This window comes from Oncorhynchus nerka, linkage group LG2 (assembly GCF_034236695.1).
Source record: "Oncorhynchus nerka isolate Pitt River linkage group LG2, Oner_Uvic_2.0, whole genome shotgun sequence".
Lineage (NCBI taxonomy): Eukaryota > Metazoa > Chordata > Actinopteri > Salmoniformes > Salmonidae > Oncorhynchus > Oncorhynchus nerka.
Genome location: NC_088397.1, coordinates 35,551,625 through 35,567,900, shown reverse-complemented (window position 1 = coordinate 35,567,900; position 16,276 = coordinate 35,551,625). Strand labels below are relative to the sequence as shown.

Sequence of the window (16,276 nt, the reverse complement as noted above, 5' to 3'; positions counted from 1 at the left end):
TGAAGTTAATACATGAAACCAATCAGAATTCGGAAGAATGCCAAAGTCAGGTGTGATGTAATATGGAGGACCAGCCTATTCCCTATGATGTCAACTACAACAGAAATATCTTCACATGTATAACTTCAAATTAAACCAATCGTTTGCGCTCATGACTTGAGTGATTAAAGTAAACCAATGTTTTGGAAATACATAACACCATCTAACAAAATATCAAAGAATGTTAGCTATATTTAGTTATCTTAGCCAGCCAGCTAACATTAGCTATTTAGCCAACTACATATGGTCAGCGAGCTGGAGCCCAACTACAGGAGACCAGTTAGAACCCACTAAGTTAGAACCCACTAGTTAGCCAAGGTGGAAAACGTTACAAAACTCGCATAGTCTACTTCACAGAGAACATGCTGAAAAGTAGTGATGGGGAAACAAAGCTTCCTGAAGCATTGATGCTTTCCAGCTAATTGTGTCAAAAATAGGTTCATTACTCAAGGCTTTGAGCTACACAGAATTTAGAACAGCCACATTTTTATAGATGACATCCCACAACGTAGCAGCATAGCCATTATGTCATATATTAAACCACTGGCCGTGTTCGAGAGCATCAAATCCATGCTGCATTGTGGGTAAACGGTGACTGGCTGACTGATTTATAAATAATAATGAGTAGTTATTTATGATGCAAGGTGATTTGTAGATGAGTCAGTCAGCAGTCACCTGCAGTGTCTCCTGCAGTGTCGAACGAGCCCAATACCAAACCAATCAGGTGGTTGTTTGATGAAATGAATCTTCCGACGTCATTGATGACGTGCTGCTGATAAAGTGACACAGGCATCAGCACACTGCTTTGAAGTTTACTGCTTAGCGATTTGGAAGCATGCCTTGTAGCTCCGGTCTCAAACTTGACCCCCCAAATGAAAAGTTGACAAAACAAAAAGGAGCAAGCAGGTTGAGAGAATCGAGAGGCTTTGTTCTGACTTGTGTTGTTGACTGAGAATGTGTGTGTTTGTTTGGGCTGTCAGACTTGACCTTTTTGTAATGTTAGTGCACTATTTTATCATTGTGATGAATCCATTTTGTCTGAAAGGTTTAAAAACACACTGAAAACACAAATACATCCTGTATACCGCTGCAATCTACAACGCCATGTAAAAACAAGATGACATGGAGGTTAAATAAAGTGTGCTTTATCAATGTAACATATTGTGACCCGCCATGGAGGTTAAATAAAGTGTGCTTTATCAATGTAACATAATGTGACCCGTCCACTGTGGGGCGCTGTAGAATCATAATATCCATAACAACTACAGGTCAAACATGGAAATGGTTCACATAGTTTTTCCACCATTCATTTTTCCCACAGGGCTGTGTTTTGTTTAGGCTCACCGTGGTGTGATGTTTTGATAACCATGTAAATCTCTCTAGGACAAGGTGACTGAGGGTGAATGTACACTAGATAAATAGCGGTAAATTGCTGTGTGCCGCTTAGGCCGCCCGTTGTGACTCCGGCAAGAATTCAGCAGAACAAGTTTGTATGTAGGTCTGGTTATTAAATGGGTACATAGTTCATTAGTAATATCCTCTAAAACGCTCTGGTGACAAACTTTGCTGCCCTATTTCCAGTTGTCCACATGGCTGGGAGAACCTATTCAAGTAAGTAAGTAAATGGATTTTGAAAATGTAAAAAAACAATGTATTATTAGCTAACTAGCTACAGTGCAGGCTAACTCAAATGAGCTGATAAATTACCTATCTAACCAACTTCAAATACTGTATAGATAGATAGCTATCTAAGTGAATTAAATTTCACCAGCTACCTAACTTAATATTAGCTAGTTATCTATTTATCACTGAAAAAACAAACTCCAAATGCATTTGTAGGTAGCTAGCTAACAGCCATGGAGGGTGAAAGGATAGCAGCCCCAACTGTCAGTGAGAGAGGAGGCTATTCTGGATAAGGCATGTACTTTTGTGTAGTTCCTGTTCCTAAAAGTGAGGACTAAGATAATAGTAACATAATATTCAGTGTGGTGTAATTTGACTATAATGAAGTCTGTTTCTTGTGAGGTTTTCTGTCCTCAGATAAAGAGCTCTATGAAAGCCAGTCTACATATGAAGAGGTCCCAATGAAGAGCAGTGGTTCTCAGTCCTGGGGACTCAAAGAGGGGCATATTGTTGTTTTTGCATCAGCACTGCACAGCTGATTCAAATGATCAACTCATTATCAAGCTTCAAGTGGTATTTCTGTATTCATTTGTGATGCCGTCATTGATATGATCCTGTTATTGTCACATGCTACACATGCACATACAGTGGGGCAAAACAGTATTTAGTCAGCCACCAATTGTGCAAGTTCTCCCACTTAAAAAGATGAGAGAGGCCTATAATTCTCATCATAGGTACACTTCAACTATGAGAGACAAAATGAGAAAATAAATCCAGAAAATCACATTGTAAGATTTTTTATGAATTTATTTGCAAATTATGGTGGAAAATAAGTATTTGGTCAAATACAAAAGTTTATCTCAATACTTTGTTATATACCCTTTGTTGGCAATGACAGAGGTCAAACGTTTTCTGTAAGTCTTCACAAGGTTTTCACACACTGTTGCTGATATTTTGGCCCATTTCTCCATGCAGATCTCCTCTAGAGCAGTGATGTTTTGGGGCTGTTGCTGGGCAACACAGACTTTCAACTCCCTCCAAAGATTTTCTATGGGGTTGAGATCTGGAGACTGGATAGACCACTCCAGGACCTTGAAATGCTTCTTACGAAGCCACTCCTTCGTTGCCCGGGCGGTGAGTTTGGGATCATTGTCATGCTGAAAGACCCAGCCACGTTTCATCTTCAATACCCTTGCTGATGGAAGGAGGTTTTCAATCAAAATCTCACGATACATGGACCCATTAATTCTTTCCTTTACACGGATCAGCCCCAAAGCATGATGTTTCCACCCCCATGCTTCACAGTAGGTATGGTGTTCTTTAGATGCAACTCAGCATTCTTTGTCCTCCAAACACGCTGAGTTGAGTTTTTACCAAAAAGTTATATTTTGGTTTCATCTGACCAAATTACATTCTCCCAATCTTCTTCTGGATCATCCAAATACTCTAGCAAACTTCAGACGGGCCTGGACATGTACTGGCTTAAGCAGGGGGACACGTCTGGCACTGCAGGATTTGAGTCCTTGGCGGTGTAGTGTGTTACTGATGGTAGGCTTTGTTACTTTGGTCCCAGCTCTCTGCAGGTCATTCACTAGGTCCCCCCATGTGGTTCTGGGATTTTTGCTCACCGTTCTTGTGATCATTTTGACCGCACGGGGTGAGATCTTGCGTGGAGCCCCAGATTAAGGGAGATTATCAGTGGTCTTGTATGTCTTCCATTTCCTAATAATTGCTCCCACAGTTGCTTTCTTCAAACCAAGCTGCTTACCTATTGCAGATTCGGTCTTCCCAGCCTGGTGCAGATCTACAATTTTGTTTCTGGTGTCCTTTGACAGCTCTTTGGTCTTGGCCATAGTGGAGTTTGTAGTGTGACTGTTTGAGGTTGTGGACAGGTGTCTTTTATACTTATAACAAGTTCAAACAGGTGCCATTAATACAGGTAACGAGTGGAGGACAGAGGAGCCTCTTAAATAAGAAGTTACAGGTCTGTGAGAGACAGAAATCTTGCTTGTTTGTAGGTGACCAAATACTTATTTTCTACCATAATTTGCAAAACAATTCATTAAAAATCCTACAATGTGATTTTCAGGATTTTTTTTTCTCATTCTCATTTTGTCTGTCAGTTGAAGTGTACCTATGATGAAAATTACAGGCCTCTCTCATCTTTTTAAGTGGGAGAACTTGCACAATTGGTGGCTGACTAAATACTTTTTTGCCCCACTGTATGTATGCCCATGCATCTATCAATCTAATGTTATCATGATTTGCTATCAGGGATATTATACTTTAGTAATCCATAATAACCTGGTAATGTAACAGTCTAGTAATTACATTGTCTTCCATATTCCTCCAGATACCTTGTAACTGGAGATTCCTACAGTTACCGTGTAGGGCACTGCAAGGTCGGGTGACCAGGGTCATCTGGGACTGCCTCCTGGAGGAATTCAGGTGTGTGAAGGCTACCGGTGTCCTGCGTAACTTCATGAAGATGGACTCGAGGACCAGGAGGGGACCTGCAGCTCACCGCCAAGTGCCAGAGAAGTCTGCTGCTCTGCAGGATTGTTCAGTCATTTTTTAATCAATGTTCATAAATTCCAATTATCTTTATCTGGTCTTAAATAAAACAGACAGAATTCCAAGCTCACAGTTGATCAGATCCAAGTTTATTTGCGAGAGCTCTGCCGTGCATACACAAATACGTTCCTTTTATAACATTCTAACCTATGCACATACATACACACAAACATAGGGATTTTCTCACGAGTCTCACAACAGTTTATAACCACTCAGCTGACAGTTCCAGTCTCCCCCAGATACTAGAGCTCTGGAGGGGCTCTCCCTGTCCTATCTTATCTCTCCAGAGTTACAGCCAGGTCGGTTCAAACATAGGTTAATGCTCCTCTTCATTCTCTTTCTACACTCACATATATTCCTTTCTTCCTAGATCTATGCTACATAACCCCTTCCTAATGAACAAACATTATTTAACACTACTAGAAATACAGGGTAGAATTCTGTTAGTTATATTTCTACGTTAACTGTATACATTATTTAGTCATTATTCATTAAAAACAAGGATGTTTCAAGGATGGGGATGGGGTCCATCAACGCAGCAAGAGAGGCAATCCGTGTGCAAGAGATCTTCACCTCCTACTTCTTCAAAGAGGGTGCTGTTCCCTGGCAACACCATAGACTACACTATGCACAACAAAAGGCTCTTTTAAGAGCCATTCACATTGCAATAAGAGTATTCTTCCATTTACTTAGCAATGTCAACTGCAGTTATTCAATTCACAGTTTCTCTCCCTTTGATTTCTACTTCTCATGTGAGGGTGCTGTTTAGGTAAGGGTGTGATGTCTGTACAAAAACCAAACAGGCTATTTTAAATCACCCATATTGAAAAAAATGTAGAATAATTAGACACCCTTTAACCTACACCTACACACTCATGAATCAGTCTGGTTGATGGATTTTGTTGTGCAGTAAGCAGGCTCAGGTGGAAAACTGTGGCTCCTTCCACCTTCCAATAGTAAGACACTTCATTATTTCTATAACTACGCTATATTGTTTGTCCTTGTGGGTCCGTTCATGTTTTTCAGCATAAAGTACTCTGCAGCCACTTAGTGTGGTGTGGACACCAGGTGAGGCCACATACAGATTCCTGTTGAACACTGTGGCTTTAACTACCTTATTTTCTCAATAACAGTCTCTCTCCTTCACTTCATCCCTCTCTCCCTAAATCCTATAGGTTATATCAGCTGTGTCGGTGAACCCCTCCTGCATCTGAACTGGCTACATAGAGGGCACAGCATGATCAGAGGTGAGAGTTCCTTGGTCAGGTCAACAGGAAGTATTATTAAAGAGATGCTTTACATTGAAATACAGATAGAAATGCAGTAGTCCCAGAGTTAATGATCCACGGTCAGTTTATATTATACAGGAAGTATTATTAAAGAGATGCTTTATATTGAAATACAGATATATGCAGTAGTCCCAGAGTTAATGATCCAAGGTCAGTGTATATTATACAGGAAATATTATTAAAGAGATGCTTTACATTGAAATACAGATAGATGCAGTAGTCCCAGAGTTAATGATCCAAGGTCAGTTTTGCATTTCACCTCCTGAATGATGACTAACAATGTTAGAATAAAAAATAAAAACCCAAGGCTTAAACATGCTCTCTCTCCATCTGTCTCTCATCTGCAGATGTTTTGATGTGAGAAGATGCCAACCCCCAGTCCCATCATTGCCACCTCACCCACTTTTAAGATGACCTTTGGGCTGACGAGAGACACTATTATGTAATTGTGATGAACTGAGAGAATATTTAGGTAGCACTGTGATTCATTAATCATGTGATGCCTTCCCTGCTCCTATGTGCTTACCTCTTTCCCCTTCTGTCTTTTACACCTCTCTCGCCACCTCCTCATTCTTCCTCTGTTTTTATAATGCACAACATCTGTGCATTGAAGTACAGATTGAACTTATTTTTATAATGATCTTTTCAATAAAGCGTTTCACATTCTCTACTGGTTGAAATGAAGTGTAATGTGATGAAAAACTCCACCTATCCTGTGTTTATCAGATCAATGCAGATGAAGAGCATTAGATATTGAGATGAACTGGTTTTAGAGTATTTACATGATGCATAGGAAGTGTAGTGTTCTGTTTTTTAACATTATATTTCTGGATATATGAATTAACTAGTTAACTCCTGTTTCTAGTCTATTAGTTACAATGTGTAACCATTGATGTCCCAGGACCAAGATTGGTAAACACTGTTGAAGTGTATAATTGTAATGCATACATGCAGACACAGTCATTCAAAGACTGGAATTTGATACTCCTGGTATTGGATATGACTGAAAAATAATCTCAACGACATTCATACCTAAACTGCACCTTTATTTACCAAGGTAGAGTACATGATCAGTGAATATATTAAATGTACAGGCGACAATGTGGGGATCTCAAGCATGGTAATAACTACATGTATATACGACCTGCATCCTTGGCACAACATGATATTATATTCTACTCAATCCATAGGCTTCATTAATGTCATTCAGTCTGTTTTGAAGTTTATACAACTGGCTATGATAGCTGAGGTTCATAGCTAGGTTCTGAACTAATATGTATACCAAACGTTTGGGTCCATACACAGATCAGCTAGATAGCTAGCTACACATCCATAGGCATACAGGGATTTTTATAATCCACTGCACAATAAGCAAGAACATAGCTAGCTACGTTATTTAATCTATCTGCATGGCAAATATCAGCAAGGCAAGCTTACAAAATTTAACATTCAATTTGCAGTAAATTCTTCAGCTAACTAGATTCTATACATCCACTGTTTCACAAAACTACAGCCTGGTTTGCTGGTTGTTTCAGGAGTCCCTAAAACAACCAGAATGACAATTTCATACTCATGTCACAACACCCATAAAGCTAGCCCAGCAGGCTGGTTCATGTTAGCTAGCCCAGCTAGCTGGCTAATGTTAGCTTGTCAGCTAGCTTGCTAATGTTAGCTTGTCAGCCAGCTGGCTAATGTTAGCTAGACAGCCAGCTGGCTAAATCACGATTTTCGTAAACTAACTTTATGATTAAAAAAAATGCATAATCGTTTGTCTCTACATTAACTAACATTCCTGTCAACTGTACATGTTTTTTGCATGATTCGTTATGACGTTATAATCCCTTCCATTTGCTTCCATTTTAGTATTTCTTCCGCCATCTTTGATTCTGTGTAGAGGTACCCCATCTCTCCTAGTATTTCTGTCAGCCATCTTTGATCCAGTTCAGTTCTGTGTAGGGGTACCCCTCTCTCTTCGTATTTATGTCCACCATCTTTGATCCAGTTCAGTTCTGTGTAGGTGTACCCCATCTCTCCTAGTATTTATGTCAGCCATCTTTGATCCAGTTCAGTTCTGTGTAATAGGTACCCCTCTCTCCTAGTATTTCTGTCCGCCATCATTGCTGAAGAAAGTCTAACAGTCACTAGTGCAGCAGCAGCCTACCCTGGTCCTAGTGCCGGCCCGATCATAAGTTTAAGATGCGATGGAGCAGTTGACGAAAAAAGGAAATCACATAAATAATTATATTGATTGATATTGATTTATTTAGTGGGGGCTAATTAATATTTTAGGCCTATTGACGTCAAAGATTCCTACCCTTTAACTTGTCTGAAAATTAAATATACATTTACCCAACTGCGTTACCCACTCCAGTCAGCAGATGGCGGTCTGCGACTTTAAGGCAATGCTGTTAGTGTGACGTATAATCTAGTGGACGGAACGCTTCTTTCAACAGCAGCAAGTTAGTCAGCCACCTCGGTAGATTGCTAGATGAAATAGCTGAACCAATAAAGCTCTTTAGACGCGTTAGTGTATATTAGTCACTGTGTTTTAAAACCACTTCTGTCGTCTAGTTAGTTATCCGATTTAATTGAATATTTACGGTGTTGTTGTTATTATTCAGCTAGCGGACTGGTTAAGTTAGCATTAGCATAGCTAACATCCCGACCTTGCGGTCACTAAGCTACTCTCCTTCTAATGAAGAGGATATCACAGTAAAACAAGAAGTAGAGTGTGAGGCTGTTACTGTGAAAGATGAAGACGCGTTCAGAGTAAAAGGAGAGGAGGATGCAGTTTATGGATTGAAAGATGAGGAGTGGGAGATGACTGTTAAACCGAAAAAGGAGGAGGAAGAAGAGAATGAGGAAACTGGATATCTGGGCCCGGTTTCCCAAACGCATCTTAAGGCATCCAATGGTTCTAACGGTGAATTTAGCCATAAGATGGTTTTGAAAAACCGTTTCCTGATTAACACTAGTGAGTACTGTCCTAAAAACAGAGACACAAACTCTGCAGTTGTTGAACTGATGTTTGGTGTTAAAGCGGAAATCTGCAATTGCTACATCCATATTGTGACTTTTAAATTATTTATTTATAGCCATTGATTTTTGAAGAATATAACACATGCTTCATGAGCTTAGTTCAACTGTTGTACCCCATCGGATCCCCAAATAAGCTTTTTTTTTTACTCTAATGTTTAGAAACAATGTAAATCAACACTGTATAGCCTCAACATGGTTAAAACTAATGTTGATATCATGGATGGTCAGTCCTTGCATCCATAGGTCTGTCTGTCTGTAGTTACATTTCTCCAACCCCATAATCATCTTTTTACCAAAACAGTGGTGAAATTACAGATTTGTTATTGTCTGAACTGCCGATTGCTGGGTTTTTAAAGTTTTTTTTAACCGCAACAAAATGGCTGCACAGAGACTCTGTTTGGTAAACATCTGAGGGATGGGGGAAGGAGAAGTGTAACATCTCTCAGATTCATAGAGAACGCTATTGTAGAAACCGTAACCCAACATCTAGCGACCTCGTCAAGAATTTCAGACATCTTGTTGTAACACTTAAAGGTGTTGGCTTGACAGTCGCTGGACCCAGGTTTGAGTTCAGCTCAGGGCTTCCCCCTGAATTCACTACACTATGAATACAACGACTGGCCATGCATGAGGTCATAATGATAGTTTAACCAGTTTTCTAGGCTATATAGTAAATTCTAGATTTCATCCATGATGTCATAATAATAGTTTAACCACGTTTCTAGGCTAATCATATATACTAGAATTCAAATCAAATTTTATTTGTCACATACACATGGGTTAGCAGATGTTAATGCGAGTGTAGCGAAATGCTTGTGCTTCTAGTTCCGACAATGCAGTAATAACCAACAAGTAAGCTAACAATTCCAAAACTTCTGTCTTATACACAGTGTAAGGGGATAAAGAATATGTACATAAAGATATAGGAATGAGTGATGGTACAGAGCAGCATAGGCAAGATACAGTAGATGGTGTCGAGTACAGTATATACATATGAGTATGTAAACAAAGTGGCATAGTTAGTGGCCAGTGATACATGTATTACATAAGGATGCAGTAGATGATATAGAGTACAGTATATACGTATACATATGAGATGAATAGTGTAGGGTATGTAAACATTATATTAGGTAGCATTGTTTAAAGTGGCTAGTGATATATTTTACATCATTTCCCATCAATTCCCATTATTAAAGTGGCATTACATTTACATTTAAGTCATTTAGCAGACGCTCTTATCCAGAGCGACTTACAAATTGGTGCGTTCACCTTAAGACATCCAGTGGAACAGCCACTTTACAATAGTGCATCTAAATCTTTTAAGGGGGGTGAGAAGGATTACTTTATCCTATCCTAGGTATTCCTGAAAGAGGTGGGGTTTCAGGTGTCTCCGGAAGGTGGTGATTGACTCCGCTGTCCTGGCGTCGTGAGGGAGTTTGTTCCACCATTGGGGGGCCAGAGCAGCGAACAGTTTTGACTGGGCTGCGCGGGAACTGTACTTCCTCAGTGGTAGGGAGGCGAGCAGGCCAGAGGTGGATGAACGCAGTGCCCTTGTTTGGGTGTAGGGCCTGATCAGAGCCTGGAGGTACTGAGGTGCCGTTCCCCTCACAGCTCCGTAGGCAAGCACCATGGTCTTGTAGCGAATGCGAGCTTCAACTGGAAGCCAGTGGAGAGAGCGGAGGAGCGGGGTGACGTGAGAGAACTTGGGAAGGTTGAACACCAGACGGGCTGCGGCGTTCTGGATGAGTTGTAGGGGTTTAATGGCACAGGCAGGGAGCCCAGCCAACAGCGAGTTGCAGTAATCCAGACTGGAGATGACAAGTGCCTGGATTAGGACCTGCGCTGCTTCCTGTGTGAGGCAGGGTCGTACTCTGCGGATGTTGTAGAGCATGAACCTACAAGAACGGGCCACCGCCTTGATGTTAGTTGAGAACGACAGGGTGTTGTCCAGGATCACGCCAAGGTTCTTAGCGCTCTGGGAGGAGGACACAATGGAGTTGTCAACCGTGATGGCGAGATCATGGAACGGGCAGTCCTTCCCCGGGAGGAAGAGCAGCTCCGTCTTGCCGAGGTTCAGCCTGAGGTGGTGATCCGTCATCCACACTGATATGTCTGCCAGACATGCAGAGATGCGATTCGCCACCTGGTCATCAGAAGGGGGAAAGGAGAAGATTAATTGTGTGCCGTCTGCATAGCAATGATAGGAGAGACCATGTGAGGTTATGACAGAGCCAAGTGACTTGGTGTATAGCGATCACATTATTAAAGTGAATTCATCCATGATGTCATAATGATAGTTTAACCAGGTTTCTAGGCGATATCATATATACTAGAATTCATCCATGGTGTCATAATGATAGTTTAACCAGGTTTCTAGGCTATATAGTATATTCTAGAATTCATCCATGATGTCATAATGCTAGTTTAACCAGGTTTCTAGGATATATAGTATATACTATAATTGCCGGTGAAGATTTCCTGTGGGGGTCAAATTGTTAGAGCTGTTGATAAGTCATTGTATCATATTTATTTCATGCCATTACATCAATATGCCCAACCAGAAGAGAGAGAACTCTTCCTGAACCACCTCCTGCTGGCGATCATAAATTCTGACGGTGCTGGTAATAGTCGACACAAGTAGTCGGCAACCTACATTTGGAGTGCAAATTTATCTTACCATTTATACTGATCTGCACTTATCTGATTTTAATATTCACATTTTCATGGAACAGTTTCATGTAATTGATAATAGTATCTCAAAATCATTGTCTGCGATTAATCTACATTCTAAATCTAAATGAAAATTATACACGTCTAAAAGTTACTTTTATTGCCATTGCCAACTATGTAAAAAATTGCAAATAAATTTCTTGTAAATCACATGGCCTGTCTCCAACGAACTTGAAACCTTGTTTAAAATAATTCTGGGAACTCGGTTTCCCGCGCCATTGAGTTCGGGACAGACACAGTTGTTGGCTATTTGTGGAAGGGATAAGAGGTACTCGGGTATTTTATGACATTTCCACTGGATCAGCGTGTTACATTTTTCCCTTTGGTTATCGTGGGGGCAAGAGCTGGAAATGTTTTTGAAGTACTTTAAATAACTATTCTCACTTGCAATTGATTTTGAGTAGACTTTGTTTACTTGCTGTTTGAGGTGAAGAGAAATTTGCTATGAGAAGTTCCTCAGCTCATTAGTGGTGGTGCGTTAAGACAATCAGAAATACTATCAGACATCCCCAAATGGGCACATTTATAGGCCTTGCGCTCCGGCCAGGTAAACTAGTCCTACTTCTATATGCGTAGTAGGTCTATGTTGTTGTCAGGTTAAGTTATGGGTCCTACAGTAGGTTTACAGTGGGAAGAACAAGTATTTGATGCAATTTTATCCCTGATGTCCTTACACAGTCCCTGGTCTTGGCCATTGTGGAGAGGTTGGAGTCTGTTTGATTGAGTGTGTGGACAGGTGTCTTTTAAACAGGTAACGAATTCAGGTGCCGTTAATACAGGTAATGAGTGGAGAACAGGTAAATACTTTTGTCATGCAATAAAATGTAAATTAATTACTTAAAAATCATACAATGTGATTTTCTGGATTTTTGTTTTAGATTCCGTCTCACAGTTGAAGTGTACCTATGATCAAAATTACAGACCTCTACATGCTTTGTAAGTGGGAAAACCTGCAAAATCGGCAGTGGTATCAACTACTTGTTCTCCCCACTGCATGTTGTTGTTAGTGGTCCTACAGTAGGTCTAATCTGTTGTTGTTAAGGGTTCTACAGTGGGTCTATGTTGTTGTTAGGTGAAGTTATGGGTCTTACAGTAGGTCTATGTTGTTGTTATGTGAAGTTTTGTGCCAATTTGGCAAACACTTAGTGTACAAACCCTAATTGTCAGGCTGATGGATATGCTAGCCAAAGAGCATTTTACTTTTTTTAAAAGTATAAAGCAGTTGATTTGTGACAATAACACAAACATTATATTAAGTAGGACATTCAAACGAGCCTTACAATTATAATCCAAAGTAGTGTGAAATGCACTCATAAACAACCTGGAAATAGAGGTTACTCCCCTGAGTTTTCCCCCATTCACATTCAGAATACATTGTTAAAAACAAATCTTTGCTCGCCTTTTTTGCTCCTGGCAGATATAGTACATCCATAACTATCGGTTTCCTCATTGGCAGATATAGTACATCCATAACTAGCGGTTTCCTCATTAGCAGATATACTACATCCTTAACTTAGTGGTTTCCTCATTACCAGATATACTACATCCATAACTAGCGGTTTCCCCGTTAGCAGGGAGGAGTTCCTACAACCAAATTGTGTGTGCATCGCCCTCGTGCCGCAATGTTAGCAAACACCGAAATTGTCCTATATTGGAGACCAAAAGTCGTCTGGCACATTGCTTAGGGTTTTCCACAACTTGAATACCTCAATCATCGATGTTACTACTAACGTGAAAACAAGGCAAAATATTACTATTCTTGCTCATTTTAACTTTTTTTTTTTTTACTTTTACAATGGATTTCTGCTGTTGTGGGCCTTTAACCATCTGTCTGACTTTGTTGTTCATCCAGGAGAGAGACGGGACTATCGTAGATCCTCTGGGGAGCTTCAACAACATCATGATGCTGACAAGGCAGAGAAGAGTCTCTCCACATCAGAACACCTCAAGAAACACCAGCAGAGACCCACAGGGAAGAGAACTCACCGCTGCTCTGATTGTGGGAAGAGATTCACCTCATCAGGCATTAAAATTCATCAGACAATCCACATAGGAGAGAGACCTTTTAGCTGTACACAACGTGGGAAGAGTTTTACTCAGTCAACTAGCCTGATATCACACCATAGAACACACACAGGAGAGAAACCTTATAGCTGTGCTCAATGTGGGAAGAGTTTTACTAAATCTCGCTATCTAACTATACACCCGAGAACACACACAGTAGAGAGACCTTATAGCTGTGCTCAATGTGGGAAGAGTTTTGCTACTTCTAGCTATCTAACTATACACAAGAGAACACACACAGGAGAGAAACCTTATAGCTGTGCTCAATGTGGGAAGAGTTTTACTCGGTCAACCACTCTATCACACCATAGAACACACACAGGAGAGAAACCTTATAGCTGTGCTCAATGTGGGAAGAGTTTTGCTACATCTCGCTATCTGACTATACACCAGAGAACACACACAGTAGAGAGACCTTATAGCTGTGCTCAATGTGGGAAGAGTTTTACTCAGTCGACCAGCCTGATGTCACACCAGAGAAAACACACACAGGAGAGAAATCTTATAGCTGTGCTGAATGCGGGAAGAGTTTTACTCCGTCTAGCAAGCGAACTTTACACCATATAACACATACCGGAGAGAAATCCCAGCTGTGATCAGTTTGACCAGAGATAATCTGATAAAATACCTCGGATCAAACATCAGAAAATTCATACATGAAGGAGTTGTTTCATGATATCAATGAATTCATGTCACAATGTTGTACAAGGAGTATTTTGATAATGTCACAATGTCGATCCGTAATCATTTGCCCCCTGTTCTATTGATTTCAACTTATATTCGCCTCACGGAAAAATCCAGGCTCTGAATTGAAAGAGTTACTATTTATGTGATTTAACAAAAAGTGGCTACCAAAAAAAGAGATGTGTTGGCGACCCACTTGAATCAAAATGAAGCACTCTGTTTTATACAAATTGTCCTCTAACCAGGGATGTACACATTATTCCCAGGTTTCGTGTGGTTTTTGAGCTGTTGGTTTTAACAGGACGTCCCTCCTCTCGCACAAATTATTTTTGCGATGAGTTGTGACAAATAAGTGTTGTGTTCGTTTGTTTAGCGACCCCTAAATTTTAATGCATCACTCCAAAATGTAGCTGACTGTCTTCACTAGGTTGTCCTCTAACCAGTGAGGGGAAAGATATCTCCAATTTCCATGTTTTTTTAGTTGTTTTAGTTTCAACGTACAACCTGATTTCCCCCCTAATTGATATCGGTGATTTATTGTTACTTGTCAAAACAACAGTGTTTCTGATGCTTGTGCAGTTTATAAGTAGCTTGTTTAAAAAATACAAGTAATATGATTATTATTGATATGATTATTACAAACAGATGTTTGTGTACATAGCACATTTTATGTTTAGGTTTTCAATATATCCCAAACTGTTTCTGAATATTGTTTATTGATTTGGACACTTTAAAACTGTGTTTTGACATTGGGGCTATTCCACCGAGCAAAATGTTGTTGAAAATATGTATTTCGGGTCATTTTTTAAATTACTTTAAAACAACGTAATTTCAACGTACTTTCAGTAGCCGAGTGGTTAGAGCGTTGGACCAGTCACCGAAAGGTTGCTGGATCGAATCCATGAGCTGACAAGGTAAAAATATTTTGTTCTGCCCCTGAACAGGGCAGTTAACACACTGTTCCTAGGCCTTCATTGTCGATAATAAGTTGTTCTTAACTGACTTGCCTAGTTAAAAAAAGGTTAAATAAAAAGTGGACTAAATTTCTTGAAGCTAGTGAGTTTTCGGATTCTATAAAGACAATTTTGAAAGAAATTGTACTATTGTATATTATTATTTAGAAATAGGTGTTTTTAATTGTTGACAGCCAGTAGACACCATGTTTATATTGTAGAAGGTGAAGCATTGTAGTTGATTATAATGTGAAATGGAAGTTGTTGGTGGTGAGAAAACTTGTCCATCAAAAATATAGGATATATTTGTTGTCTTAAGGGGAAGGTGTTACAGGCTTTGGATTTTCCATGTATGTTTTGAGGTTGGACTGTAGCTCGTTAAACTCGTTAGCACGTCTAGCTTGTTAGCACGTAGGACGCACTGATTGCTGTCACCTAGTTGGTACGTGTTACACCTGTGCTGGCTTGTCCATCTCATTAGTGGGAAGGTGTTCCACCCTATTTAAGAGTGTCTGGCCCAGTGCTCCAGTTGTCTTGAAAGATGTGGAGAATCAACACCTTTAGTTGAGCCAACTTTTTGGTTTGCTGTTTATTCCTGTTTTTGATTTGCTTCCTGTTTCTAAGTTTGAGGTGGTGGGACGGGTGCGCCATCGTCCGTGAGGAGATGGCACAAAGTACATATGGACCGTCGGTTCCGGGGATTGGACTGGCCAACACGGTGCGCTTTTCTTGGCGGGGAAAAGAGATGGAGCCTTGGGGGAGAGAAACCTTCGGGAGGAACATCCTAATGGGGCACCTAAAATTGAAGGTTAAAGATGTTCTATGCCTTCAGGGGAACCCAATGGAGAAGGGGTTTGATGTAACCCTATATTTGGAAGAAAAACACAATGAGATTATGAAGACGGTGACGGAAGGGAAAGAAGAAGGTCCCCTGTGTCATTACACGGTGACCAGCCTGGCAAGAAACAACTTCAGGGTGGTCACCGTAACCATGTACAATCCGCACGTGAAGGACGAAGAAGTGAGGGCCTTTCTGGGGAGGTACATGGACAATGTCTCCTCAGCGAGGTACCTCAGGGACTCCCTGGGTTTCTGGAATGGGAAGAGAGGCTTCCAGGCGTTACTCAGGGAGTCCCCGAAGACTGTGGATGGCTACCTCCATCCTCCGGCAATGTTCTCCCTGGGGGCTGACAGGGGAACCCTATACTATGCACGTCAGCCCCGTTCTGCAGGCGTTGTATGGCCTACGGCCATACCCTGGCCTCGTGCAGTAACAAGAAA

The 16,276-nt window shown here is 40.6% G+C and overlaps 1 protein-coding gene and 1 long non-coding RNA gene across 2 annotated transcripts; both read left to right on the top strand.

Moving 5' to 3' along the window:
• Window positions 1–1,324: 1,324 nt before the first annotated feature.
• Window positions 1,325–4,304, top strand: LOC135572470 (uncharacterized). The gene is made up of 2 exons (XR_010464334.1): window positions 1,325–2,235; window positions 4,016–4,304. It is a non-coding gene; the product is annotated as an uncharacterized LOC135572470 (long non-coding RNA).
• A 3,657-nt stretch (window positions 4,305–7,961) lies between these two features.
• LOC115134895 (zinc finger protein 239-like) lies at window positions 7,962–15,094 on the top strand. The gene is made up of 2 exons (XM_065020366.1): window positions 7,962–8,499; window positions 13,147–15,094. Exons 1-2 carry the CDS (start codon window positions 8,346–8,348, stop codon window positions 13,923–13,925), a joined length of 933 nt encoding a protein of 310 aa, XP_064876438.1. The 5' UTR covers window positions 7,962–8,345; the 3' UTR covers window positions 13,926–15,094.
• Window positions 15,095–16,276: the final 1,182 nt, after the last annotated feature.

Excerpts from the sequence above, each read along its gene's own strand:
- LOC115134895 (XM_065020366.1), top strand. The coding sequence starts at position 8,346 with ATGACTGTTAAACCGAAAAAGGAGGAGGAAGAAGAGAATGAGGAAACT. Across the intron at positions 8,500-13,146 it reads CCGTTTCCTGATTAACACTA|GAGAGAGACGGGACTATCGT; the intron begins GTGAGTACTGTC and ends TTGTTCATCCAG.